The sequence below is a fragment of the Stigmatopora argus genome, chromosome 9 (genome assembly GCF_051989625.1).
Source record: "Stigmatopora argus isolate UIUO_Sarg chromosome 9, RoL_Sarg_1.0, whole genome shotgun sequence".
NCBI classification, from domain to species: Eukaryota; Metazoa; Chordata; class Actinopteri; order Syngnathiformes; family Syngnathidae; genus Stigmatopora; species Stigmatopora argus.
The window spans coordinates 3,301,906-3,328,534 of NC_135395.1; the positions used below are offsets into that span (position 1 = coordinate 3,301,906).

Consider the following 26,629-nt stretch of genomic DNA (forward strand, 5'->3'; position numbering starts at 1 on the left):
GTCGCATATTACTCATTTACATAATGGTTTAAAAACAAAAATAGCTTTATATTTGCTAACAAGGCTGGAGAAGCGAATAAAATTAATGTAGAGTAGATGTCGTGATAATCATTTTCATTTACTCACTGGGAAAACTGACTGTGAATGTACTTTCGATGACAATGACAGCTCTAGACATTTAATCCATTTTGACTAGGAGAATTCAACACCAACCTTTCACTCCCATGCTGTCCCCAGTTGGTGCGATTTTAATAAAAAGTGCCTGAAATCCCCTAAATTTGAAAATGCACCTTCACCTTCTTCTTCTTCTTTAGTTATACGAATCCAGTTTTTTTATTAGCCTAATTAAAAAAAAGACTTTCCCTTTTCGGTTCAGATTTGGTCACACAGTATTCATGAAGAGTACCCAGAGAAAACCCATGCAGGCACTGAGACAAACATCACAAAGGAAGGTCAGAACCCATTGAGGATTGAACCATCAATCTCAAAACTGTAAAGCAGATATGCTAACCACAAGGTCACCGTGCCACAAGAAATGTTGTAATAAGAAAAAAATGAAAATATTGCAATGACAACCAACTCATAATATCAATAAAAATAATTTAATATTCATATTTTTTATCATTGCATTGTAAAATAAATAAAATCACAAAATGTCCTCTAAGTTTGATGACCCATGAATTAGCCTAACATTGACAATAACTCTTTCATCGTGGCCGGATGATTCGCCTAAAGACGTTTCGCCGACGGACGTTTGACAGACGGACAGGTCGACGAATGGACGTTCCACCGAACGGTCATTCGGCCGAACGGCCGAATGGCGGTTCGGCTGAACGGAGGTTTCGCTGAAACGGGATTCGCGCGCTCACCCCGCCCCCGGATCGTGTGTGTACAAGTTTTGCAACCTCGGCTCGCGGGCCACATACGGCCCGTTAGGATTTTTAATCCGGCCCGCCGAGTAGGTAAATCATATCCCTACGGTGATCGGAGGGGTTTCTCCCCAGGAACAGTGCTTCGTGGGCGGATTTTAATGACACATGCTGAGTTTCATTATCGAGCTCCATTTATTTCCCGAGTTTGAGCACTTTAAAAATCGGCGGGAGTGCCCCCCCCGAGCCTATCCGAGAATAGTGCGCCGTGAGCGGACTGGGTTGGACGACGCCCCGCTGAATTTCTGCAGCTCCAGAATTTTTTCAAAATCCATCTTAAAACAGCGTTTAATGATTAAATACAAATACTAGTATTTGTATATACAATACTAGTATTCTCCTTTCACATATAAAACATGACAAATAACTTATATGATAAACCAGCAAAAGAGTACACAGGTTCCTATGTTGTCAACCGGTCCCTTTTCACTAAATTCTCTAAACATTTGACAGTTTCTGAAGTGCTCGGTCGCAGCCAATGATCTGTTGAGAAGGATTCCATTGAACTTTGACGATTGTGAGTGAGGTGAGAAATTTGAGGAGGTAATAAGTCATCATCGTCAGACAAATCCACTGTTCCTGGAGACCAGAGTTGGAGGAATCATTGATTATGATGAAAAAAAAACAGGTTTTAACCATTTCAACAGAGCTGTACCTGCTGTGTTGCCACGACGACACGGTAACATATTTTCCTCGCTTTTCTCTTCACAGCATGACTCTGCTTCTCCCTGCCTTCTGATACCTGAGAGGATTGCATTTTCTCGTTCCTAAGCATCAGATGTAAAGAAAAAAATTGTCAGAGTTAAGGATCCTCAATGTAGCATTATACAGTTGTGATGTCCAGATCCGATATTCAAGCATCGGCACCTGATACGACTATTTTTGGGGTATTGGATCCGATCATGTAGTGCTTTTTTGGCTGCAGTAAATCAACCAAGAGGCAAACATGGCTACATCTATTTAGAAACTAATGACAGTAACAGACTAATGCGTAAAATTGTAAACAAAGACTTTCTTGTCTTTAATACAAATAAACTGATTTATCATTATAACTGGTTAAGGTATATTTTGCATTATTTTTACTGGTCTAAAATATGGCAAAACATAGCTTGAGATAAAATCAGATTGGATCAGAAGTCAAGAGGTTAGCATCGGGATATTCTGATTATATCGCAAGATGATCAAGTATGCAGATCGAGCATCCGAGTGTGTAAAAACTGAGTACCGGAGAATGCTGGGACTGTTTGGTTAGCCTTCTCCTTTCCCGGGCTGAGAGTTGGGCTGTCTCCTCAGCCTCTGGGGAGCTTGGCACAGGAAAATCATCTCCTAAAGGGCCTAAAAACACCCAAAACCAGATGTTAGTTCAGTTATCTTAACCACAGCACACAAGCCCGTCCATGTCTTAAATACACACCATTGGTTAAATACATTTCCTAAATAAAAATGTGTCAAATTTATGACCAAACATTTGTTTTGGTTGTTGATCAGTTTAACCACACCTGACCTAGAAATGCGCTATCTGACTCCAAGAGGGATCCACTTGCTTGTCGCCCCAGGACATTCCCCTAAAAAAATGACAGTGCAATTTATGTCCACATCAACAGTTTCTGGTACATTCAAAAGAGAAATAGAGGACAGTGATTTGCTTTTATGCTCACCAGATCCCTTTGACAGGGAGGAGACGTGTCAAAGTAATCTGAAAATAATAACAACAGTAATTAGGGTAGATAAAACACACCCGATGACACATTAAAACAAAAGGCATTCGATCAACAATTTCATTTTTGCTTACATTATCTTTAATTATACTGGCCTATGGATAGACGTGAAATATGTGCAACTCAGACAAATTTTTCAGGCTTTTTTCCTGTAGTTATTTTTCCATTTATCAAGAAGAAATGTAATGTTTGGATTAAAAAGATACATTTTATAAGTGTCAGGGTCACCATGGCTATGCTAACTGAAATCAAATGAAGCGCTATTCTCTAACCATTCGTGCGAGTGGACCTCTGGCTACTGAGCGTCTGACGTGGATCATTGTAGACTTGCTCCCTCCTGTTCGCTATACCCACTCTCTCCAGCCACTCCACCTCATTGGAGCCCAGTCTGGATACATCATCTGACATGCAAATACAAAGCAATCGGGAATAACTTCTAGCTTCTATCCATTCTAGAAAAAAATTCAATTTACAGTTTTAAGTATATTAACCGAGATAATTGAGCTGAAGTGAGTCGTGAATTCGCAACAGGTTACTTGGTTCCATGTTTCTGGAGCGAAGATTTCGAACCGGAGCCTGGCGATTCAGCCTTGCCATCTCAAAAACATCCACTTGTTGTTTGGATTTTCTGTGGAGATCAAGATGTCAGGCATTTTTTTTTGTATTTTACATGATCATTTTTAAATTAATATCGTCCATTATATCTATTTAACTATCATAGACAGGCAAAAAAGCCATTTAGCAAAGCTTTATATTATTTCACTATTATCCATTATTCATTCAAACCAATGGGGTCAATGTTAACTGCATTACTTAGCAGTTTCCAAGCAGTGTTCTCTTGTACTGTCTTACTACAATGTTGCAATCTTTATCAAAAAAGTTCAAATTATACTTACTACTAAAAAAGATAACGGAAAATGAAGGCTTTCTCAATATTGTTTTTGTTTTTTAACTTCAAATTTGATTTGACATGATTCGATTTTTTGGAGTGATATATTTTCATACCAATCTAACGCCTACATTTTTGGCTAAATGTAACAAATACATTTATGAAACAGTATTACGTATATACTTTTTTGGCCAACAAAATGAAACGTGTTCCAAAAACTTTCTCAGTGAACCGGGTTACAAATAAATACAAAATAGCTCAAAAACATAATATGCTATAACTCAGTTTTAAAAAAGATATAACAGTAAAAAAAAAGATTGGAATTGAATTCTGAAATGAAGCATTCCTACACAGTGGTGATTGCCTCATGATTTGATTTGCAGAACTAGTGCGATGGTGCTGATGACACAATTTCTTGAAATGTTTTGACGAAGGCAGGAACTGTTAGATGTACGTTGCAAAACATGAAATCTGACCTTCCACTCATTAGGTAGTCCGTATCATCACAATCTCCCTGCTGCAGATGAGTCTCAAGTCGCCTTTGTTCAGCACGAAGCTGCCGACGCAGTACAGACAGTCCACTGTATAAGTCAATTTTATTCGCTGAAAACAGACATGAAAAGGACTTCTTTAAAAAATAAAAATAAAAAAATATATATATATGTGAAAACTAGAATAATTATTGAGACATAACTATTGTTTAAAACTGCTCTTTAAATCTATTGTGCTTTTAGGATGACTTCACGTTTACATAGTGGTACTGTAAAGACACAAAAGGCAAACAAAAAAAATCAATTCTTGGTTGTTTGAAATGGACAGATTTCCACATTCCAGAAGGTAAAAGTCTGTCTTGTTCCTGGAGGAATACGACTTATTTCCTAGAGAAATGCAGGGGCGTTCTTATCGGGAAATACTTGGGACTTGACTGAAATACTTGTAAAGCCAAATTAAAAAAGAATCATTGCAAGAGTGAACATCCATGTGAATACCAGCAGGCTACTGGACTTTCCATTTAGAAGAACAAAATGTCTTCTGATTAAAACCATTCCTAATTGTACCCCCAAGGAGTTTTAAACGATGGCCCCAATGGATACAAAGCATCTTCTTTTCATGCCTACACACCTGAAGCTCTTAGTTGATTTCTACATGCAGGAACAGGGGGAGACTGGTGGCCAGACAATGATCGCTCCTAAAAACATAAATAGAAAAAGGGCAAGGGAAATGTTTCCAACCACAAAGACAGAAAAAAAAAATGGAGAAAGAGGCACTTCTGTTTTAATAAAGTATAACAAGATAGGACAATTATTCTTGCTTTGTCAGGCAGTCAAGAATTATAGACAATTTATATCATTTTGTATGGAAATGTCTGAGACACTAGCCACCAAAGTGTGCCCAAAGTTAGCTGGGATAGGCGCGAGCACCCGTGCAACTCTTGTGAGGATAAGCGGGTCGGAAAATGAATGAATGAATGTCTGAGACTCACAGACAGTGGAGCAGTAGATCGGCTGCTCTCTGCAATCGGGGGTCTGGGGGTGTTTTGGCTCCTCTGTAGATCTGGAGAAGGTGGTTCCCAGTAGACCTAAACTCACGTGAGGAAAAAAAAAAGACCGATAGAATTGTTTCTGATTTTTAAATTGTCCTGCTAATCAACTAAAGGCTACGATTGGCCAAACCAAGACGAGTGAACATACTGTTTTTATCAGGGCCTGCTGTTCTTGCTCATGTTGCTTCTTCTGTGCGATTTTTTTCTGTTCTGGAGGAGGATTCCAGTGGAGCTAAACTCACAGGGGAAGATTTTTTTTTAAAAGACTGCAATAAAAATCAGAAAAGATTCTATCACAATATAAATTATAATATAAAATGGAAGCTTTTGCAAACGGTCACTTAACCATACCAAGACAAGCGTAAACATACCGCTTCTAAAAGCGTATTCTGTTCTTGCTCACGTTGTTTCTTCTGTGCATTATTTTTATCTTCTAAAGGTGGTTTCCTGTGGATCTAAACACAAAGGAGGAAAAAAATCAAATGACTTAAATGATCATTTCTGATTTTTATTACAATCCTTAAAAACTGGTTGAAATTGTTCTGTCAATCAACTAAAGGCTACAATTGGGCAAACCAAGACAACGTGAATGTACCGTTTCTACCAAGGCCTTCTGTTCTTGGTCATGTTGCTTCTTCTGTGGTTTTTTTCTCTCTTCTGGAGTTGCTTCCCGGTGGAACTAAACTCACCGGGGAAGAAAAAAATGTAAAAGATTATGAGACAATCTTTTCAGATATTTATTGCAATCTATAAAAAAGATGGTTTATATTGTACTTCCTATCAACCCAAGGCTGCAATTGGCCAAGCCAAGACAAGAGTGAACATACTGTTTCTACCAGCACCCGCTGTTCTCGTCCACATTGGTTCTGCTGTGCTTTCTCTCCGTCTTCTGGATGTGGTTCGCGGTGGGCCTAAACTCACAAGGGAAGCAAAAATAATTGGATTGGATTGGATAACTTTATAATCAAAAGACTGATAGAAACTTTTAAAAAGATGGTTTATATTGCACTGCAACTGCATCACTCCAATCAACTAAAGGCTACATTCGACCAAGAGTGAACATGCCATTTCTACCAGGACATGCTGTTCTTGCTCATGTTGCTTCTTCTGTGCTTTCTCTCTCTCTTCTATCTTTTTTCTCTCTTCCTCCATCCTGCTCTGTTCTGCAAGGTTCAGGAGTTCTTGTTTCTTGGCCCTTTTCTGTGATATAAATTTGATTAGTCCATAAAATACTGCAGATTCAATTTGATTTAGCAATGTGCATTTGAACAAAAAGCCTTTCACCTCCATTTCATTCTGTTTCTTCTTCTCTTGTTGCTCTTCAGAACGCCTCTTCACGGTAGCATAATACTCGTCCAATGACCTCGCATCCTTTTCCTCCTCCAGTCTCGCCCGTTCTCTCTCCTCAGCTTGTTTTTGCCTTTTCTCTTTAATCTGAAAGTCATAACGGAAGTTAGCCAACCAGGGGTTCAATAAGGCCAGTGTTGAGTGAATTTTCAACGTGACAGAAACATTAAAGTGCGAATTGGATAAAACTAATTTACCAAGGAAGAATTTATACGGCACAGTCACATTGAACCTTTTGAAAACAACATTTCAAACATCGATACCTGCTGATCCAGACCAGCTCTGTACGCATTCATTGTGAGTTGCTGCGGTGCGGCCTGTGGCATTTGAACATGAGTGAAGCCTAGAAAAACAAACAATCCCCAAAAACAAAATTATTTATTTTCATGGATTTGCTTTCTTTAAAAAAATGCTTGAACTATTGTACTTTTAATCATACAAAGCAGATTAGAGTTACCTTAAAATGCTCTATACATAGCCTGACCTGCCAGTTTAAGTTCAATGGAAGGCAATGAGTTAAATATCCTAAATTTAAAATAAAATAAATAACTTTAGTGCTATTGAGTGCCAGAACCAGTTTTTCTGTTTGCACAAATTCTGTTTTATTAACTTTTGATTGATTGAAACTTATTTATTCAAGTACGTAATCATAAAAGGAAAATTTGAAGTTGAATTTTCATTAACTCCTGTTTGCAATGACTGTCACTTAAATTTAAACCCATTTCCAAAACATAACTTCAACCAAAATAGAGCAAAAATACATATTTTCATTTTAAAAATGTTCTATTTTTTGGAGATGTGTGTTCAAGCCTGATCAGTACCAGAGATCCTATTGTTGGGATCTGGGGGCTCAACTGGGCAGGTTAAATTCACAGATGGTGGTCTCTGTTGCTGCTTTGGTTCAATGCAGGCCTCTTCTTTAAGCTGTCCACGGTGGCCTGTAAAATGAAATTATCTTGAGGAAGAAATAATTCATTTTAACCGCTTGCTGCTTCTTGTAATTTAAAAGGATTGGATTTCCGAGGAAAAGAACAAGTCATTTAATATTAGCTCTTTCACACCTTATCTAAAAAGGACAATTTCAGGGTCAGTTCTCTAAACCAGTCAAACAAACAAAAACAATTCATGGACTCATTTAAAGGGCATAATGACAACGTGTATAGATGGGTTGACAGGCAATAAGACCACCTATTAAGTATTATTAAAAATAACTTTGTTACAGTACCAGTAATACTGCTTTCGCTGGGATCAGCTTGAGAGACAGCATTCGTAGCCAGGGCTCGCTGTTGCTGCTCTGGGTTACTAAGGGCCACTTCATTCAACTTGTGCATCTGTTTGAGGTCAGCTAGTCACGAGGAAACAAAAGTTGACTTTCATATTCTGTATACACAAAACTGTGTTGTGCAGGTTTTAAACTTGGGCATTAGGAAAAGTTGGGAGGAAGGGTGGTCCTACCCACCAATGAGATTTCCTGTACTGTCTTTTAGAGGCGCTCCACCTCCACCTCGACCCCAAGGCTGAAGTCGCTTCATGTCTGTCTCGATCTTGGCGTCGTAACGCTCTTGCGCTTCCCTCTCCGCACGCTTCCGCTGTTGTTGCTCTTGAATCTTTAAAAATAGTGGTTCAGAAGTCACAAGAAGATCCTGCAGTCCTTCTTAGTCACAAGATACTTTGACCAAATCGATTAGCACAAATCACAATGAATGAATGAATGAATGAATATGAAATGGGTTGATGTAATTTTGAATTAAGGTGCAAGGATTCATTTGCATCTACTACTTTGACAATTGATAGTCTGGAGTGATTGTTTGGCATAAAATTGAACAAATCATGGCATTATTTTTTTCTTAGATCTCGTTTTGGTTGCCAATAAATCATAGAAAACCCTAATAAAGTTGCTGTTGTCCTTGCAGACGCTACAATATACAGGTATAGTATATATTTTTTTACTTTTGTTTTTTTTGCCCTATTTCACTGGACACCACACTCCTCCATTAAAACGTTTGAAAAACCGAAAAAACATACGGACAAACCTAACGATTTAACAGTTATAGCTCACGATACTGACATCATAGAGGAACTTCAAGTTGACTGTATCTTAAGAACGTGGACTGTGCATTAATGTAAAACATGCTCTCCGGGTAGAACAGTCCTAAAACACAAATCAATGACGACTATGGAAGAGACAAAGGAGAAGTGAAGGGCAAGGAGCAGGATTGGTGTGGCAAGGGCGCACTTCACATCTTATATTATAACAAAGATCTAATAAATACATGGTTTTGAACTGGGGATCCAAGGATTAAGTAGGACTACTTTTAAATCTATTTTACCTTGTTCAATATCTTGCAGCTCTCTTGCCTGGCATCGTTCTGCCAAAATAATCACAAACTAAGATGGTGGTTAAATTTATTCCAAAGGCTTGAAACTTCTACAATTATTCCAAGGTGGTGACTATGGTACAAATCATCCCAAAGTATTTAATCTGAATAATTTGACAGTTCACCAGACGTTTCATCAACAAGGTTCCTTAAACTACTGATTTATTTTCATGACATTCAATCTGATGATAATAATTGGGCTACTCAGACGGCCATTTGTTAAAAAATGTCTTATTATAATAAAAAAAAATAAAAATAAAAAAACTGCACCTTACTCACTCATCACGAGAATGCTACTTCTATTACTTTTAAGTAGCAGAAACGTCACTGATTCCCAATCATAGGGATGTGCCAACCTACCTAGACAATTCTATTTTTCTAAACTTGGGTTAAAATAATTATACAACTATTCATCTTACCTGTTATGTGTAGTGAAATGGTGAAAAAAAAATACTATCATATTATAGCAGAAAGTACAATTAAGTTTGCCGGCCAACATATTTCAGCCTACAACTTTAGGAATGGAGAAGAACAGTAGCAATATACTTTCTATAAATGCTGCACAATTTACCTGTTTTCTTAGTTCATCCGCATATGTCAACGTCCTTTTACTGGTTAATTGAGGCTTCTCTGGAGCAAAATCCCCAATATGGGGGACTATTGTAACAGTATCAGTATTGGGTCTGTAAGGGGAAAAAACACTGAAAATTGTCACTTTTTTGCTCTATATATAAACATATTGATCTAGAGTCTTGTGAATTGTAGCTCAATCTTAACCAATGCACTTTAGTTGATTCTAACTACGGCTATTTATCCCCCTCAGTTCTATCCTGGCCACATGAGTTAATCCTGTTTTTTTTCTCCAATAAATATTTTCTGAGAAATTGGCAAGTTTTAAAATAAAAATAAAAAAGGGGCTAAATAAAAGAGCTCATGGTATCCTCAAAGACAGTTCATATGATACTGATACTTCATTGTCAGAAAAAGAGGTGGAGATATTTACTGTGGTGAGGATTCAGGAAAACTGCTTCCGCTTTGGGGGCTGGCATCATTGAACTGACACGGCATAGCTCCTTCAAGTGGCATGTTGAAGTAAGACAAGGGAAGTCCCGCAGCAGGGTATGGCATATGACCATCTAGACAGGAAATATTTCAAGTTGACTTGAACTGAGATCAAATACTTTGCAGAAGAACTTAGTACTCACAGTAGGCAAGGTTTGGGTCTAGCAGGTTTCTGTTCTCATTGCAGTAACGGGGTTCTCGAAAGGGACCCTTGTAGGCTGAGTGAAGGTGGTGAGGAGGAATCAAAGGAGTTCTGGAGAATTAAAAGGAGCTGAATTGGATAACTTTATTCATCCCGTATTCGGGGTTCCTTGAACTACTGATTTATTTTCATGACATTCAATCTGCTGATAATAATTGGGCTACTCAGACGGCCATTTGTAAAAAAAAAATGTATTGTTATAATTTTTTTTTTTAAATCTGCGTTCTGCGTGATGTTCCAAGGATTTGAATTTACTAGTCAAACTAAAATGAAATTGTGGCTTGTCAATAAAAAGCTGATAGGTGTATTTCTGTTTATTTTTAAATACAAAATTATTAAACACTAGTTACCTGGAAGTTTCCACAGGTCTGTGGAAGGGCACTGCAACAGGAGACAGCGCACCTCTATTTGGGTCCACGGTACCACATCTACACACTGGAGACTGAAATGCTTCATGGAGTTTATCTGGTGGAGGCGTTCTCCTACCACTAGCACCAGTTCCCCTAAGATTAGGCAAGCCGGTTGATGATGATGATGATTCACTCTGTCCCAGTATTGAATGCCCCAAGAGGCAGGACTCTTTTCTCCTGCTCAAGCCAAATTGCCTGATTCGGTTTGGCTGATGTGTGGACACAAAGGAATCGAATATGAATGAGAGCTACCCAATTAGCTGAAGGGATATGCTTAAAATTGACTGACGTCGAATGGATTTCATAGGTATCCAAAACAACAAGCATGAAATGATTAGTCTGACAATAAAGTACATGCGTTTTTGTAGTTGTTAGTTTTAGGGGACCTTTTCCATATGGGGTTTCAATTTAGTAGCGGTGTCAGGTTGGTTAAAAAAAAACGACACATTAATACAGGGGTGGCCAACTCCGGTCCTTGAGAGCCGTAATCCGGGCTGTTTTCCAGATCTCCCTCCACCAACACACCTGAATCAAATAATTGGGGCCAGTAACAAGCTTTTGGAGAGCTTGGTGATAAGTTGATCATTTGATTCAGGTGTGGTAGAGGAGGGAGATACAGAAAACAGACCGGATAGCGGCTCTCGAGGACTGGAGTTGGCCACCCCTGCATTAATACAACATCATTTCCTAAATACAGCACAAAGGTAAGTTACCTCGATTTAGTGGCCAAGGGTGCTTATCTAAAATTTAAGACAAGCCGTGTCTCTTCTTTTGGGGACATTATCTTTGTTCTACTTCAAAGTGAATCATTTTGAAAGAACTTCTTGAATAAAGCTTTGTGACATGTTGATAACAGCCTATAAGTGTTTGTCCTGTAAAAGCTATGTGACAAGATGATGACCTTAGATCCATTTATATTGAAAATAAATCTAGCCATTTGGCATAATTTGAGTATGCAGAATTCAACAGTTACTAAACGTAAGTAAAATAAAATGGCTAAATTACTGTAGAAAAAGCAATTAAATATCTCAACTGATTTGAGGATGTCTTGATCGTTCATTTCGCTGAGAAACAGCTAGTTATATTCTAATGATAAAAGTGACTGCATTTTCAGACATTAGTTCAATAAAATGAGGTCAAACATATGCTGACCTGTTTTTCTGGATCGTTTGCCCCTGTTGCTGCAACTTTCAGCTCCAACTCTTTCTCCCTATAGCAAGCACAACATAAAAAATGATTACATCAAATTGCAAAGCTTTCATCTAAGAATAGATAGCTTAGAATTTTCTCAGAACAAATACAAAATATTGTTACATAATTTGTTTTATGTTCCTTATTTGCCTTTCAACAAGCCACAATTCCTTTTTAACATGTGAGTTACTTTTTGTGTACACTAGAATTTCATAAAATAAGTCAAAACCATGGTCAGGAAAGACCTGCCTCTTTTTATTGCTGTAATTCTCGGCTATCTGTTCCTGCAGCTCGTCTCTGTAGCGTTCCTTCCTCTTCTGTAAGACTTCTTTAGTATCAATTACTCCTGAAACAGGATAGGATTTGTTAAAGTAAAATTATTTAGTAGGGTCTACAAAGGCTAGAAGTCACTTCAGTAGCATAGGGCTAGGCAAATATGTTCTGCGTGTTATTTTCACCTATTAAAAGACCAGTCGAAAATTCAGTTTCATCCGGTTTGTACAGTGCAGTTGTTCGCTTATCCTGTATGACAAAACCTGATGGAATCTCCCCTTCCTCCCTTCAAAAAAACAAAAGAAAATACAACAAATCTATTAAAAGATACACAAAGGACCTGTATAAAAAGAAATGGTTGAAAAGCTATTTTTTAAACTACGACCTGCCATCATTTTTGTTTTGCTTTTCATAACTGGACACCAACCCTCTTTGCCTAGTACTTTTGACTTCTGTTAGCTTGTTGTTTGTGTACTTCTCCTCATCCGACTCCTGATCAAACAGCAGGTCTCGACTGATGTGGTTTCTGGTACTTTCAGCTCTGTGAGGCTCTTTACTGGCTTCTGTCAGTGTGGCCACATCCCTTCGCGATGGGGGGCGCTGTCTGGCACCATTTTGCTAGAGACATTGGTGTGATGCATCGTTAATTTTTGTAAGGATTCATAGTTAAATATTTCTTGTTTTGAAATGAATCGAATTCAAATTTTAACATTCATTCCACAAGGAGTTCAACATGGCACACAGGAATTGTCACCTGTGCAATGTAGCTTCTATAGTCCATACGAAGTTCAAGCTGAAGCTGTTTTTTCTTCTTTTCGTACTCCAAACCAAGAGGCAAGCCAATATTACTGCTCTCATCTGAAAGATTTTTTTAAAATTGATAAGCGGTATGGAAAGTTATAATTCAATTCAAAATTATTTTGAATTGAAAATGAAAAATGATAGATTTAAAAAAAAAAAGAAACACAATTTTGCCATTTGAAGCAACCGACAAATCACAGAAAGCTTGACATTTACAATCTGTATTAACATGTACCTTTCTCCTGTGCAGATAATTTGGGAGGAATATTCTCCTTGAATAGTGAACCATATTCACCATGAGGTTTTGCCTGGAAATTAAAACACATCCGCTCATGCACGTTATGTCACATGGTTCTCTGAAGGTATAAAAATTACAGGGTCTTATACAGAATTAGCTTGCAGCTATAAAAAAATAAAATAATACACTGAATACAGTCATACAGTTTAGCTTGTTTCTCTTAAATAAATAAATAAATACTTGAGTGTTTTTCTGATGACATTATACTGTGTATTCCAAACACAATGTGATCTTAGGGTGGAGTTGGTGGTTTGCCCGTCCGCCTCACAGTTCTGAGATCGAGGGTTCAATCCCCAGTGGGTTTCGACCTTCCTGTGTGGAGTTTGCTTTCCCCGTGCCTGCGTGGGTTTTCTCCAGGTTGTCCGGTTTCCTCCCACATCCCAAAAACATGCATGCAATGTGCGTGTGCGCGTAAATGGTTGTTAGTCTCCATGTGCCCTACGATTGCATGGAAACCAATTCAGGGTATCCCCTGACTACTGCCCACAGCTGGGGTGGAATAGGCTCCAGCATCCCCCGCACCCCCCTTTGCATGGTATATGGAAAATGAATGAATGTGATCTTATTGCCTTGTTGTTTTAGTTTTAAAATGTAACCCAGTTTTGCTAGATTTGCCATGGAGATCCTCACCAAGACTTCCATGTAGGGAGGCTCTATATCAAAACTTGCTCTATCTTGAGCCACTCTTTCCTTGCGCTCCCTGATGAATAGTTCCAGCTCATCCTCCATATCCACTTCGTAAAAGGTATTTACATACCACCTAAAATAGAAAAAGAAAAATTCATACATTGTCATGTGTGGATTTTGACGAATTAGGACAACATCAACCACAGGTCACTCAGACTTGAACAAAGAACAATCTATTAAACAAATCATGTAAACTTGCTGCAATTCACTGGCAGCCAGTTCCTGATGAACGCCACTTACTCCACATAGTTAGTTGGGATAGGTTCCAGCACCCCCGCAGCCCTCGTGAGGCTAAGCAATCCAATATTTCAATTAAAACTTACTGAATAATAAATAATTACTTTGGCCAATTTTAAGCCGTTTTTAGGTTTATGGGCATCTGGCAATTAAGGTTGTGCAAACTGGTTTACTAATTTGAAAATCCCGCTTGTTTGAGACTTATGTCAGATCTTCCACAAATTTCGGCTACTTTCAAATAAGAACGTACAGTTCAATAATTCTGAGTGGGGTAAATAGAGGTACTGCATCTTTAATTTACGTTGTCAGGCAACCACAATGCAGCCCTAAGTACCGAGAATGAGCTAAAATAAGCTACAAACCACGTTCAAACTATTACTTCATAAATAGCATCGAGTGCAATGAACGCACTTAATGGCAAAAGCGATCAATTATCACAGAATGTTTTACTGCGTGTGCTACAATATACATGCTATTTCAACAATATAGCTTAGGTTCATCAACCCTGTTTCCTTACAAGAAAACCGTGAAGTCTTTACTGAAAACAAAATGGCAAATATAACCAATTAATCACATACAATTAAATGATAGAATATTTAAGCATCACGCCGTGAACCAAATTTGTTTAAATTAGTAATATGTTACTTCACCTACCTAATCAGACCAGGGAAATATTTGCTATCGCAACTCTGGCGCCTTGTTTTTTCAATATTTTTCCGAGTGTGTCAACTAGAATTCCGGTGTAAAATGTCAAAATAAAACGCCAGTGTAGGGAGCATGGCTGCAAAATGTCTCTCCTACGGTTTCAGACTTTTGTGTTTCAGAGGACAAATGAAAATATAAATGGTAAATAAATGGAGTATGAACGTTTATTGGTAGAACGGCAGAACTTGACCAAGCAAGCGCTCTTAATTAGAAAAGACGAAGCGTCACTTCCTATTGTTTAACATTCATTTTTCATGACAAATCGAACCCCGCTGGGTGTGGGTGGCAACCTCAGATGGCAACGACTGTTACCGGGACACACTTGTGAGGCCATTGTCTCCAGGGGCCGGGGGAGTGGAATAATATAACACCTTGTCACTTTAATCACTGCAAAGTTTGAGTCTATAATTACACACTTTGCAAATGATGCCGAGAATACTTGGAGTTCATTAAATCAAACATTTCTAACAGAAAATACACCACAAAACAGCTCTATATTTTGAGCTACTTGGCCATATGTCCAAAAAAAATACATTGATACATTGAAGTTTTCTCCTCAAAATGGTACTTTTCCCTAAATGTTCAAGAAATAGGATAATGGATATTGAATGTACAATGGTGTTTGAACCAGATTTTTACATGCAAAAAGAACTTTTTATTCTTACCTGAACTTTTGTAAACGTCTGGTTTCAACTGTAAATCACTCTTAAAGTTTTATAGTGTATTGTCACCCAAGCAAACCACTTTACACTCACGTGGCTCCATATTGTAGATCACTGAAATTTTAAACAGGATAATTATTTCATTAATTCAGCTAAATGGATGGGATGGGTGAAGCATTGATTTTTAAAAGCCATTTATGAAAAACTCAACACTGTTTTTTTTTTCAATTTATTGCTTATATAAACGCTCTCTAAACAGTTTTTGGTAAAAATAAAATCTATCAACAATTATCATAAATAAAATAATCACATTGACTTTTACATGGCATTATATTGCACAATTATAAGCCTTAACAAGAATCACAGAACACAATTGTTGCTCAGATTTTGTGTAGCAGGAATGTTCAGAGGTTGAGTTCACACGTTTCATTGGTCACCTTTCAAAGGCAACGAGTAACCTGGAACTCATTAGTCTTTGCTGCATTGAATCAAGGTCTATTATGATCACTTTGAACATGGACTCAACCGAAGTCGCTTATGCCTTCTCCCCTTATACAGATGTGACGTGGAGCAGTGGTTCTAAATATGCCCAAACGTGTATTCATACATTCGTCCTGTTCAGTTGTCACTCTTTCTTAACTAATTCTTGTCCCTTTCCATCATTTCACACTGTGTGATTGAAATGATAAGTCCGTACCAACTTATCTCATGCTCATCAATCTTAATGCAAGCACTTCAAAAACAAAATGTAAAAAGTAAAATGTCATCGACGTTGTTAGTGTCATTATCAACGAAATTACGTTTTTGATCAGGTTCCCATTACAATCAGTTAATCTTCAAGGCTCATTTTGTGCTGTGGAAATGCTACCATCTGTGCAAAGACCAGTGAAATGATGAGAACCGGACGTTAATATTGACTTCATTGAGGTTGACAAAGGATCCCGGACACACCTTCCAACACAACACAATGGTAGGCAGCATCTTGAAGTTGCCATTCATGATTAACAAGAAAATAAAATGATGAATAAGTGACTATGCATTAAAATTGTCACTGTAATCAAATCAGGACCCTGTACTTTCAAGAACTCAGCATATTTCTTGATCCAAATTCTGGCAGTGTTCTCTGGAAGAAAAACATATCAACTAGTGTAAAACATGTTTTACTTGTTCAGATATCAACTTCTGCACGGAGTTCAGAAGACACTTCCTTCAGTAACATTTCCATTAAGACCTACAAAAAGACAAATTGTAAGGCTTGAGTTGATTTAAAAAACTATGCAATTAAAAAAATTTGTGACCCTCGTGTTCTTACATAAATAAGATGTTTGTTGGCACTAGCTTCCTGCAGGGCATTGAAGACTTTGATGACCCCATAACGGGCATTCTGCTGGCCCACAAGATTTGCTAATGCATCTGACGTGCAAAAAAAAAAAAAAGTGGGGAAAAGTGTCAGATGATACATCTTCCATTCACAATTTAAACATTTTGGGGGTGCTGGCTAGGCTCCCCTTGAGGCAATCTTTGCGGCTACCTGGAATATTGTCAAGTAGTTTTTGTTGCGCTCGTTCCTTTGTTTCAATGCGCTGGGGATCCGTTCGGACATCGACATGTGGTGCCAGAATACCATTGGGCCAGAAAGTGTCCTTGAAAATATTGATGTAACAGACCAACATCTGTTCAGAGAAGATCCAGTTCACTGTATCCCTGATTTGTCTAAAGAGGGGAAGACAAAAAGTGCAAATTCAAATTTACAAAATACTGTTTTCCTGCTTCAGTATTATTTGTTATTTCTACTGGTTTTAATTTAGACTTGTACTCACTTGTTAATTGTTCGTCCAAATGTCACCTGGACTAGTGCAATGAGGGTCTTTCTCACCCATTTAAACACTGTAGTTGGACAGAAGGTATAGTTTAATATTAATGAATACATGGAATTCATTTAGAAAATAATCAAGTTTGAAATCAAGATAAAACCTTAAAAGTTGACAACTAGGGATAGGAAGTATTCCAGAAAGTGGTGTACTCACTTCCTCTGAGTTCAAATATCTCTCCAATGAGCATAAAGCAGGGTTCAGCTAGAGGATCTCTTCTCCCATCTGTCTCATCACCATAATCCGACAAGTCGCTGTCGTCATCTGCCTCTTCCTGTAAACAGCACATTTAGTCAAAACGTCGGTCAAAAGTCCTGGGTTTGTTCGTACCTCCGTATGAGAAAAGAAATCGCCAGGAAGTTTCTCCAAGAAGGAGGCCAGAGAGAAAGAAGATTTCTTCTGAATGGACATCACCTTCAAAAACAAAGGAGCACAACTTCAATGTGTTGTCTCTGTTATTCATGACCAAAAGTACAAAAACGATCGCTCTAAATTGTTGGTAGTAAAAAAAAAACGTATAACGTAAAACTTAAAAAAATACAGGTACAGAAATAAATTTCTTCCGACAAACGTTTCAGACATTCTTTGGGGGAAAATGGTTACCTTCAAATGTTCTGCAGAAGGGCTGAGGAATGCGTAGAGCGCCTCTGACTGACACAACCGCTCATCTGTAAGCAGCCGCTGCAAAAACACAAATTTTGACAAACTGTAATACAGTACATGTGGCCATAAAACCCATATTTTGAAGGGTTTTTTTTTTCATACTAAACGAGCATATTATAGTAAGAAATCACAATTTTTTGTAGTTTACCTGCAAAAATGTATTAAGCTGAATTTTGCTCTTATCCAAAAACTTCTGGTCAATGGATTTGAAAGGAAGTTTGCTAAGGGATGGTAACTGGAGCTTCTTCAAAGATGGAAAACACTAAGAAAACAAAAAAAAATACATCACATTTGCAGAGAAATTTGAGGTCAGATTACTGCAAATTGTGGAGTTAGTACGATTGATGAACCTCAGTCAGTTTACGGTGCAACCCATGAAATTCGGTCAGTTTTCTTTGGACATTCCAGCGACTGTTCACTGCCTCGTCACCTTCGGCTAGGGTGACGCACACACTGTAACAAGCCACAGTCTCGCCGCCTTCTTCTGTAGCCTGAAATTAGACGCAGTTTTGGTCTAGAGCACATGTGTCAAAGTGGCGGCCTGGGGGCCAAATCTGGCCCATCGCATCATTTTGTGTGGCCCGGGAAAGTAAATCATGAGTGCCAACTTTCTGTTTTAGGATCATTTTAAAATGAAGAGTATAGATATATATTAAATTTCCTGATTTTCCCCCTTTTAAATCAATAATTGTAATTTTTTAATCAGTTTTTTCTGTGTTTTTAGTTCAAAAATCATTTTGTAATATCTAAAAATATATTTAAAAAGTTAAAATAAGAATTGTTTTAGATCGATAAAAATGAATATTCAGGGCTTTTAATCCAGTTCTTTTAATCCATTTATTAAAAAAAAATCTAAATATTATATCTAAAATGGTCCGGCCTACGTGAAATCAAGTTGACGTTAAAGCGGCCCGCGAACCAACACGAGTCTGACACCCTTGGTCTCTTTGTTTTCCTGTACTGTGTAGTAATGAAGAATGCCAGTGTGGAATAACCAACCAGCACAGATAAAAGGAACTGTTTTAATTTGGAGAGGATTTTCAAGATTGCTTATAATAGTTCTCATGCAGTCAGTGTGAAGTTGTATGACCTTATCATTTTTAATGTGTTTTATCCTACCAAATAATACAAGAAATCAACCTACTTCAGCAGTAGTAATGTTAGCCCTCCAGTGACCCAGATTTTCACACCACCAGTCGGTCCTCGTGATGTGTTGCTGTAGTTCACTGTGCTCTCTCTCCATGGCTCCTATTTCTTCCTTGAGTTTGCTGACAATCTAAAAAAACAAAGAAAGACTAGCTAGAATGATGGCAATGTAAATGCAATTCTAACTTTGCCCTTATTTTCTTACCCTTTTATCGGGTTTGGGTGCATTCTGAATAGAACCAAGAGCTTGTCTCTTGTACTCTAACTTGTCATACAGCTGACGAAGTTTAGTAGCCGCGTAGCTGGCCTGTTCATTGATTCCTTTACTGCCCTCGTCACACAGCTCCTCTCCAGCCTCTAAACCCCGACACTGCACCATAACACAAACATTTTTATAAGATAAAAACAATCTTCACCGAGGAATTTATACACAAATAACAGGCACATAGTGTGCTCAAGTTGGTCGCTGCATGTGTCTGACCTCTTCTTCCTTCTCAGTGCTAGACTGTGATTGGCAGTGCTGCTCGTCACGTCTGATAACTTTTTCGTAGAGGTCCGAAACCAGGAAGGAAGGGTAGTAACGATCCCTCATCGTCTCTGCCACCTAAAAAATGACAAGGACACCACATTTCATGAACAACTTCGCATTGCATGGCTTTTGGGCTCATAGTAATTCTGAATGGAAATCGAACCTCTTCCTGTAGTCTCAAAAAGACTTCAGTTCCTCTGTTTCCCACTAAACTTTGTTGGATCTCTTTCAACAAAACCTTCTCTACTGGAATCTCTTTGCTCTCTACAAAGAACTTCTGGTAGATTTCTCCCACGATTTGTGGCACCTCATTCTGTTAAAACCACAAAACAAGAGTGCATTTTCATGAACTGAACTCTATTCAAACTTTTGTTACAAAAGTAATCTGAATAATTTGGCAAGCAACCTTGTTAGCAGTTTTCAATGTTTCCACCAATTCCCAGAAACTTATCAGAGCTCTTTTGTCAATTCTCTCCATGTAATCTCTGAAATCTCCTCTGTAACTTGGATTGCACAAGATGTCATCGAAAAGGAGAATCTGAATGTTAGGGTATGAAAAAATAGATTGAAATTCAGTAATACAATACTAATTAAGGCCGTTTTTTAAAAAGACGAAATAAGAAAAGAGTACCCTCTGGCTTAGGGGCTCGTCACTGTCATCAGTTCCTCCATCTTCATTGTTTTCATAATTTGGTCCACCAAGTAGACGGATGCGTTTCTCACATTGCTTCTTGGCAACGGTAAGCTGATTAATGTATCGCTTCTTGTCCCTGGCCCGTAGTAGGTCTGCTTTCATGGGTGCAGATTCTTTGCCTTTTCGGTCTGGAGCAACAGAAAGAGACATGTATGTGAGGTCACCATCACCCAGCACCCAAATCACCAAATTTCAGGTTCAAAAGCTGTTTTAAGAAAACAGGAATCCTATAGTTTCAGACTTGAGGTAATACAAAAAAACTAAGATCAGTTTTGGATTCTGCACCCCAAAATGTGTAAATCTGTTATATGATGGCACTCACTTAACTCATGATAACGATCAAGTTCATTTTTTACCCAATTACATCATGGGCTAACACTGTCAATGGCACTGAAACATGAGTATTTAGAGCCTGTCCTCATAATAGGCAATAAGTTAAATACAATGTTGATTTTAAAAAAAATCTAGTTTTATTAGTGCCTCTACTCTGGGTATTTTTATTGATATTATTCTATCAATTTTGTTTTGAATTAACATTTTATTAATTTATAAATTCAGCTATTAAAAAAGTGAAAAATGAATACAGTAACAAATACGTAATATGTACTACCTTTCTGTTTCTTGAGTTGAGGCAGGCTGCTGATGGTGGTAGCATGAATAATTTCTACTACTATCTGATACCTGCAGGGGGGGAAATAAAGGCTGTTCAGTATATGAAGGGCTGTCAGAGGATTCTGTGATTAATATTACATAAATCGCTGGTCTTGGGCAAAAACATGACTTTCCAAGGAACATTAATTTTCTTTGCCAAGCCCTTAAACACGTGAATTAATGCCAAAGAGAGCATGCCATTTTCATCAGTTATCTTGTCAAAAGAACGCAACCACTGTGACTGTGTGACAGTATGAATTAGCGAGAAACAAATTCAACTGTGACATATTTTGTTTCTTAGAAAAGTTTGGCCTCAGACACACGATACATCAACTATAGCATGTACAATTATTGTTAATCTTCTAAAACATACTGTTATAAAAAAGCGAAAGTCATAGATTTGCTAATATCCTGCACTAAAGAGACAAAATAGCTTTCCGTCTTTTCATCACTGAGGTTTCATTTCACCTCAGAGAAACTGTCTGCTCCCATGGTAACCTCAGCAGACAACAGCAAGAAGAGAAGCTTGCTTAACACTGCTTGCTAACTATGTGTCATTAAGCACTGGCCTGCCATTGAATCTATCTATTATGCATGTAATGTGCTTTATTTCAGTGTCATGCCTGAGTTGTTTGAGGAAAATGACATCCGTAGAAGTTGATATCAATTTGATGAAGTCTTCATAGGAGGCGGCGTAAGTGTAAGCTTTCTTCTGTTGCTCAGCCAGCTGTTCCCTCTGCTCCATTTGAGACAGGAGCATCTTGTTTATGGAGTCGGGGTCACTAAGAACTTCCACCAAGGGCTTCAACACTGCAATGCATATTTGGAAACACATCAACAAAGGACAATTTGCAACATGAGATCCTAAAATAATAAATATACAAAGCAAAGTCAAGATTTGTGATGCCAAAGAATTAATTTAAGGTAGATTCATGACGAATTACCATCATGTCTGACTGGAAATAGAGGCAAACCTTGGTTCTCGAACGATTTAGAACAAACAAAGCGGTGTTTGACTGAAACATTCTGAACTTTTTTGAACAAATTTTGGAAGTCGAACACGGAATAAACGAGAACGCCAAGCACGGGAAATCTACGCCAAAGCGAGTAGCAAGAAAATAAAATACCTTTGGGCGGATTCACCTGAATCTGTTATGACAGGGGAGTCTCTTCCAAGGAATAACGTTCATCCTTCTCCTCTCCCTCAACCAACATTTATTTATGCCAAATGTTCAGCACTACGAGGGAAATATTATTTTTTCATTGTTCTTATATTTTAGTTGTACTGTTTCATGTGTTTGCTTTTTTCCCTGCATTTTTTACATATTTGTATAACATCTTGGAACTCATTAAGACCATTTACATTATTTGTCATGGGAAAAATAGATTAGGAATTAAACCCAATCGCTATTTGAACAGCCTTCTCCAACGAATTGTGGTTGAAAACAAAGGCTTTCCTGTATCTGAATCACCAACACACTGCCCCACAAACACTAAAATCACATGGTTGATACAAAGGATGAATACCTTTAGTTGTGATGACTTCTGTGAGGCAGCAACGTAGTGTGTGAGACTTTGCATCCTTTTGTGGCAGCAGACATAGCAGCAATATTCTGGCTACACAGCGGAGGAAGGCCAGCTCTGACTCCGGACTGACCAAACAAGGATGGAGAGAAAACGGCCGAGCTCCCTCATCCGGTCTGTCCAAATATGACAAAGACACAAAATCAAAAGCGAACAGCACATGTATAATTTTAGGTCAATATTTAATAAAAACATTAGCCATGTTTATATTCCTAAAAAGCACTGCATTGAGTACCAATGGTTGTAATAAACAATATCATGACGAGATGATAAGAGAGCGCTATCCCTTGTTTTTAAAGTGAAGATGATGTTGTTTCTCTCCCTTAGCAGAATGTACAGTGAGTCAAAGTGGAAAAATGAGGTGAGGGTGCAATAACAAACTCCGTCACAGCATTATTGAACAAAATTCTCCCAAAAAGTTAGTGCACTTCTGCACTAAACAATAAGTGGGTAGAATTGCTTACCTTGCTGATGCAGCCTTGAGGCCAGTAAAATGTGTATGTAAAATACGAATGGTGTCGTAACACACCACGTTAACGAGATCTATGTCAGCAAGTCGACATCTCAACTGGCCAATCATCTGCCACCAATCCTCTGACAGCATGGAGTAAAGCTGACCTTCATCAAGACTCAAAGGAATGTACCAGGAAAGGATGTAATCTCGGTAGGCATAGTCCAACACTGTGGGAAGACCACATTTTTAGTTCAATATTTTTTGTTATCTTTTAAGATTCAGCACACCTCAGAACTGAAACTTTAAAGAAAAGTTAAATAGTAATTCATTGGCGGGGGATTATTGTTGTGTGCTTAAAAAAATGACCACACTGTAGATTTCAACCAATGACCAACTATGTATAGTATAATAACAATTATGTTTTTTTAGTTATACTTTTGGAACTGAATTCAAATGTACACCCTTTGTGTAAATAAGGAAGCCACCTGTGTCTCAGTTTCGCATCTCATTTTGCATGTGTCACACAGGTCGACAAGTTTAAACATCAGTGTCTGGCTCTGATGACAATGGGAACAAGAAGCCATCAGTCAGCAATTTTTAAGAAACTGAGGTTGTTGTGGCATTTAGCAGAACCAGTGTCATGTGTTTGACATTTCCTCAGTGTAAAATTGTAGCTTACAACGTAAATTTCGATGGAGTCTAGTAGGTCGAATGTTAAGTATTGTTTACATGTACTGAATTTGTTTACTGGAACAGTGTTTGGATGTTAGTCTCCTTTGTTGATATGATGCATCAATTGAAGATTAGTGTATGTAGATCTTTAGTTTTGTCTTTTGGATCGCTATATATTAGACAAAGAAAGAAAAGCCCAAGTCTACAATTTACCTTCCTTTAGTGCTTTATCCAAGTTGTGTGATACCACCACCCTCCGACTCTGGTTCGAGTCTTGTACTGGGGCCAGGAATCGAGTCTATAAAATAATCAACATTAGTTAATTTGCCTCCAGTCAGTGGCAGTGTAAAAAAAATGAAATAGTTTGTTAGAAAGGTGCCAAGGCGGGACATGAAAGCCTTAAAATAAAATAAAATAAAATAAATATAATGTTGATATTTTCTTTCCAGTAGCAACAAGAATAACTCACAAAGCAGAAAAGTGAACAAACATAACCAATAGCCTGACAGCATAAACAGTATTGCTTTTCTTAGAATGAATAAGCCAAATTGGACAAGCGTGTGCTTTGTTGATGAATGCACGTGGTCCCTTTTCACCAAGCAGGTTAATTTAAAGCCTATAGACCATTAAACTGAAACCAATATATTAGTTTACTTCATTACCACAATGTCAGATGATCCATCAATTTGTTAGGTTCACACTATAAGAGACTTGAATGACCAAAATAGCAATATTGTTCAGTTTTGAGCCGCACTGCCAGTTTTGTTAAAACATAAAATTATGTACGATGGTAGAAACAAAACTGAAATGATGATTTACTATAAAATTACTCTTAACGTTAAATCTGTGCCCGTTTTAGTGAACACTAAGATAATATACAGGTGCAAATTCACAATTTATTCTATTGTTTGATTGGAAACAAGTGGCTTAATGGCTGAAATCTATTGTTTTGCCAGTCGATATACACTGTTGTTAAAGATAGGTATATTTTAAAGAGTAGTAATCTCTTGGGGCAACAATAACTCATTCACTGCCATTAATGGCAATGGACATCCAAACAATTTGAACTTAGGTGGCTGGAAATTAATGTTTATGTTTCAGTACCATTGACAGTGATAGACGTCCACTCAAGTTAAGAAAGATTGGCTAACATCCCACAGCACACATAAATTTCTGTAATAGCATACTAATGTGCTACAACATTGTTATTGGCAATTACTAAGTCTTAAACAATATGCGGCCCGGCGACCGAGTGGTTAGGCGTTAGCCTAACAGTTCTGGGGTTGTGGGTTCGATCTGAGGTCGGTCCTCACTGTGTGGAGTTTGCATATTCTCCATGAGTTTGCGTGGCCTTGTGAGGATAACCAGTATAGGAAATGAATGAACATCCATAACACCATACTTATGTGCTACAAGATGGTGATTGAAAACAACTAAATGTGAATGAACGTTCGGTAGCAGCATCTTACCATGAGCTTGTCGAAGAATTCCAGCTGTTGGATTGAATGCCTCCTGTGTCTATCAAAGCGGCTGACTTTGAGAGGGCTCTTCCTGACAAGCAGAACGAAGCTACCGGCCAAGAAACACAGTAGGGCAAACGACACATAGATAAAGAGCTTCAAGAAGAAAGAGGTAAGTGACAGGCCTCCCCATGACAGCTGGAATACTACGGCTGCCACCACACCCAGAAAGAAAACTGGGACAAAACGGAAAGAGGAGCTGAGAGAAGAGGAGGAAGGGCTGACAAATATGGGCCCCTCTCCTGTACTGCTGCTCCCTCCAGTCTGTTTTGTTGTGGTAGATGAGGGGGTGGGCATACTGCCACCCCACCATCCATATATGTTCCACTCTTTTTCGGGCAGAAAAGTTGATTCCCTGGTCCAAGTTTCGAGTTAGAGAGGTAGACACACTCTTGTATACCCCCGACTACAACATTGTGTTGAGGAAGCGGCATCCCCGCTCTGGCATCTCCTGACCGACCTACTCCGCTGTGTCCCCCGCCTCTAACATCGGCCCGCCGGGCGGGGACAATTCAGTCATCCACGGAGTGGTCACCGGGGGCAGTACCACGGTTGGCCTTGCGTGATCGACAGAGGCACGCGTCTTGTTGGAAGATAAGCGGCGGAATGAGACCAATGGAACCACAAGCACCGTCACCTTGGAGACAAATGGATAGAGGTAGCTTAGTGGCTGTGCTAACACGGATAGCATGAAATAGCCAAAACACGATATTAATATAAGTTGTTAATTATACCCGCCGTGGCTCATGTGTTAATTTAAGACTCGGTAGATTTCTTAACAAGTTAGTCTCGAAGCAAACTTCAAAATACTACAAAACTAGCCAACGAGCCTCCTCCTGTATTAAGCCATGTAAAAACAGCTAACATTAGCTACTTCAATCTCGTTTCAAATGAGTGATCGGCAAGATTATAACTCCATGTTTTTCTTCTAAAATGCCAGTTAGTGGAGAAAATGTAATTACATTTTCAATTTTGGAAAAAAGGTGGCTTTAATCCTTGGGGAAAAAAAGGTCTGCGACAGTTCAAAACAAGCTGTTCTTTTTCATCGAGCTCCAGATGAATGACAATCTGTCGGAACTCGCAAAGGGTGTCAGCCAATCAGATGCGGTGTTAGAGATAGGTGGTGTGTTTGTTTTGTTCATAAACACACTCCGAGCGGGCGGCACCATTTGCGACAATGGAATCAGAAGCTTGCCAAAATGCAACGGTGGAACCAGGAATATGAAATCAAGCGCACACAATGTGATCGCTTGTACTTGGTACCGCCACCAAAGGTAAATTACGTCTATTTTCGAAGTAGACGCGACATAAAAACTATGATTGTAGAATACGAAGTTTTGTCACGTGAATTCACATTTCCTATCATATATTCACAGGAAAATTGTCTACAATGATTACACCAAGAGTAATTTAAGCATCGCTTTAACATTTTTCCCAACTATATACATAACCACTTTGTCCTTAACGTTGTATGACACTAAGTACAGAACTGTTGTAAACCTATGAGAATTAA

General features: G+C 38.3%; 2 protein-coding genes across 4 annotated transcripts; both read right to left on the bottom strand.

Moving 5' to 3' along the window:
- Nucleotides 1-586: 586 nt before the first annotated feature.
- LOC144082488 (centrosome and spindle pole-associated protein 1-like) lies at nucleotides 587-14,852 on the bottom strand. 3 transcript variants are annotated; one of them, XM_077609700.1, is made up of 32 exons: nucleotides 14,620-14,852; nucleotides 13,672-13,801; nucleotides 12,979-13,051; nucleotides 12,697-12,800; nucleotides 12,328-12,560; nucleotides 12,128-12,228; nucleotides 11,915-12,015; nucleotides 11,631-11,684; nucleotides 10,419-10,687; nucleotides 10,010-10,119; nucleotides 9,808-9,940; nucleotides 9,376-9,487; nucleotides 7,886-8,033; nucleotides 7,652-7,771; nucleotides 7,248-7,364; nucleotides 6,690-6,769; nucleotides 6,364-6,513; nucleotides 6,145-6,279; nucleotides 5,907-5,990; nucleotides 5,675-5,758; nucleotides 5,451-5,534; nucleotides 5,228-5,311; nucleotides 5,020-5,115; nucleotides 4,659-4,725; nucleotides 4,013-4,139; nucleotides 3,139-3,275; nucleotides 2,920-3,048; nucleotides 2,588-2,625; nucleotides 2,434-2,494; nucleotides 2,155-2,264; nucleotides 1,585-1,696; nucleotides 587-1,508 (listed from the first exon to the last, which is right to left on the bottom strand). In XM_077609700.1, the coding sequence occupies exons 2-32, from the start codon at nucleotides 13,768-13,770 to the stop codon at nucleotides 1,333-1,335; spliced, it is 3,528 nt and encodes a 1,175-aa protein (XP_077465826.1). In that variant the 5' UTR covers nucleotides 13,771-13,801; nucleotides 14,620-14,852; the 3' UTR covers nucleotides 587-1,332. The 3 variants fall into 3 exon arrangements, with proteins under 3 accessions (XP_077465826.1, XP_077465828.1, XP_077465827.1); XM_077609702.1 differs by having other exon boundaries at nucleotides 12,370-12,560; nucleotides 14,620-14,851; XM_077609701.1 differs by having other exon boundaries at nucleotides 6,154-6,279; nucleotides 14,620-14,851.
- A 552-nt stretch (nucleotides 14,853-15,404) lies between these two features.
- LOC144082489 (sorting nexin-25-like) lies at nucleotides 15,405-26,200 on the bottom strand. Its single transcript, XM_077609703.1, has 22 exons — nucleotides 26,079-26,200; nucleotides 25,066-25,753; nucleotides 23,810-23,894; nucleotides 22,935-23,151; nucleotides 22,414-22,586; nucleotides 21,510-21,696; nucleotides 20,846-20,916; nucleotides 20,173-20,363; nucleotides 19,948-20,079; nucleotides 19,705-19,854; nucleotides 19,494-19,616; nucleotides 19,218-19,382; nucleotides 19,011-19,142; nucleotides 18,217-18,357; nucleotides 18,015-18,128; nucleotides 17,807-17,884; nucleotides 17,534-17,617; nucleotides 17,360-17,477; nucleotides 17,153-17,219; nucleotides 16,864-17,045; nucleotides 16,645-16,745; nucleotides 15,405-16,563 (listed from the first exon to the last, which is right to left on the bottom strand). The coding sequence occupies exons 2-22, from the start codon at nucleotides 25,411-25,413 to the stop codon at nucleotides 16,501-16,503; spliced, it is 2,922 nt and encodes a 973-aa protein (XP_077465829.1). The 5' UTR covers nucleotides 25,414-25,753; nucleotides 26,079-26,200; the 3' UTR covers nucleotides 15,405-16,500.
- Between the last annotated feature and the right edge of the window lie 429 nt (nucleotides 26,201-26,629).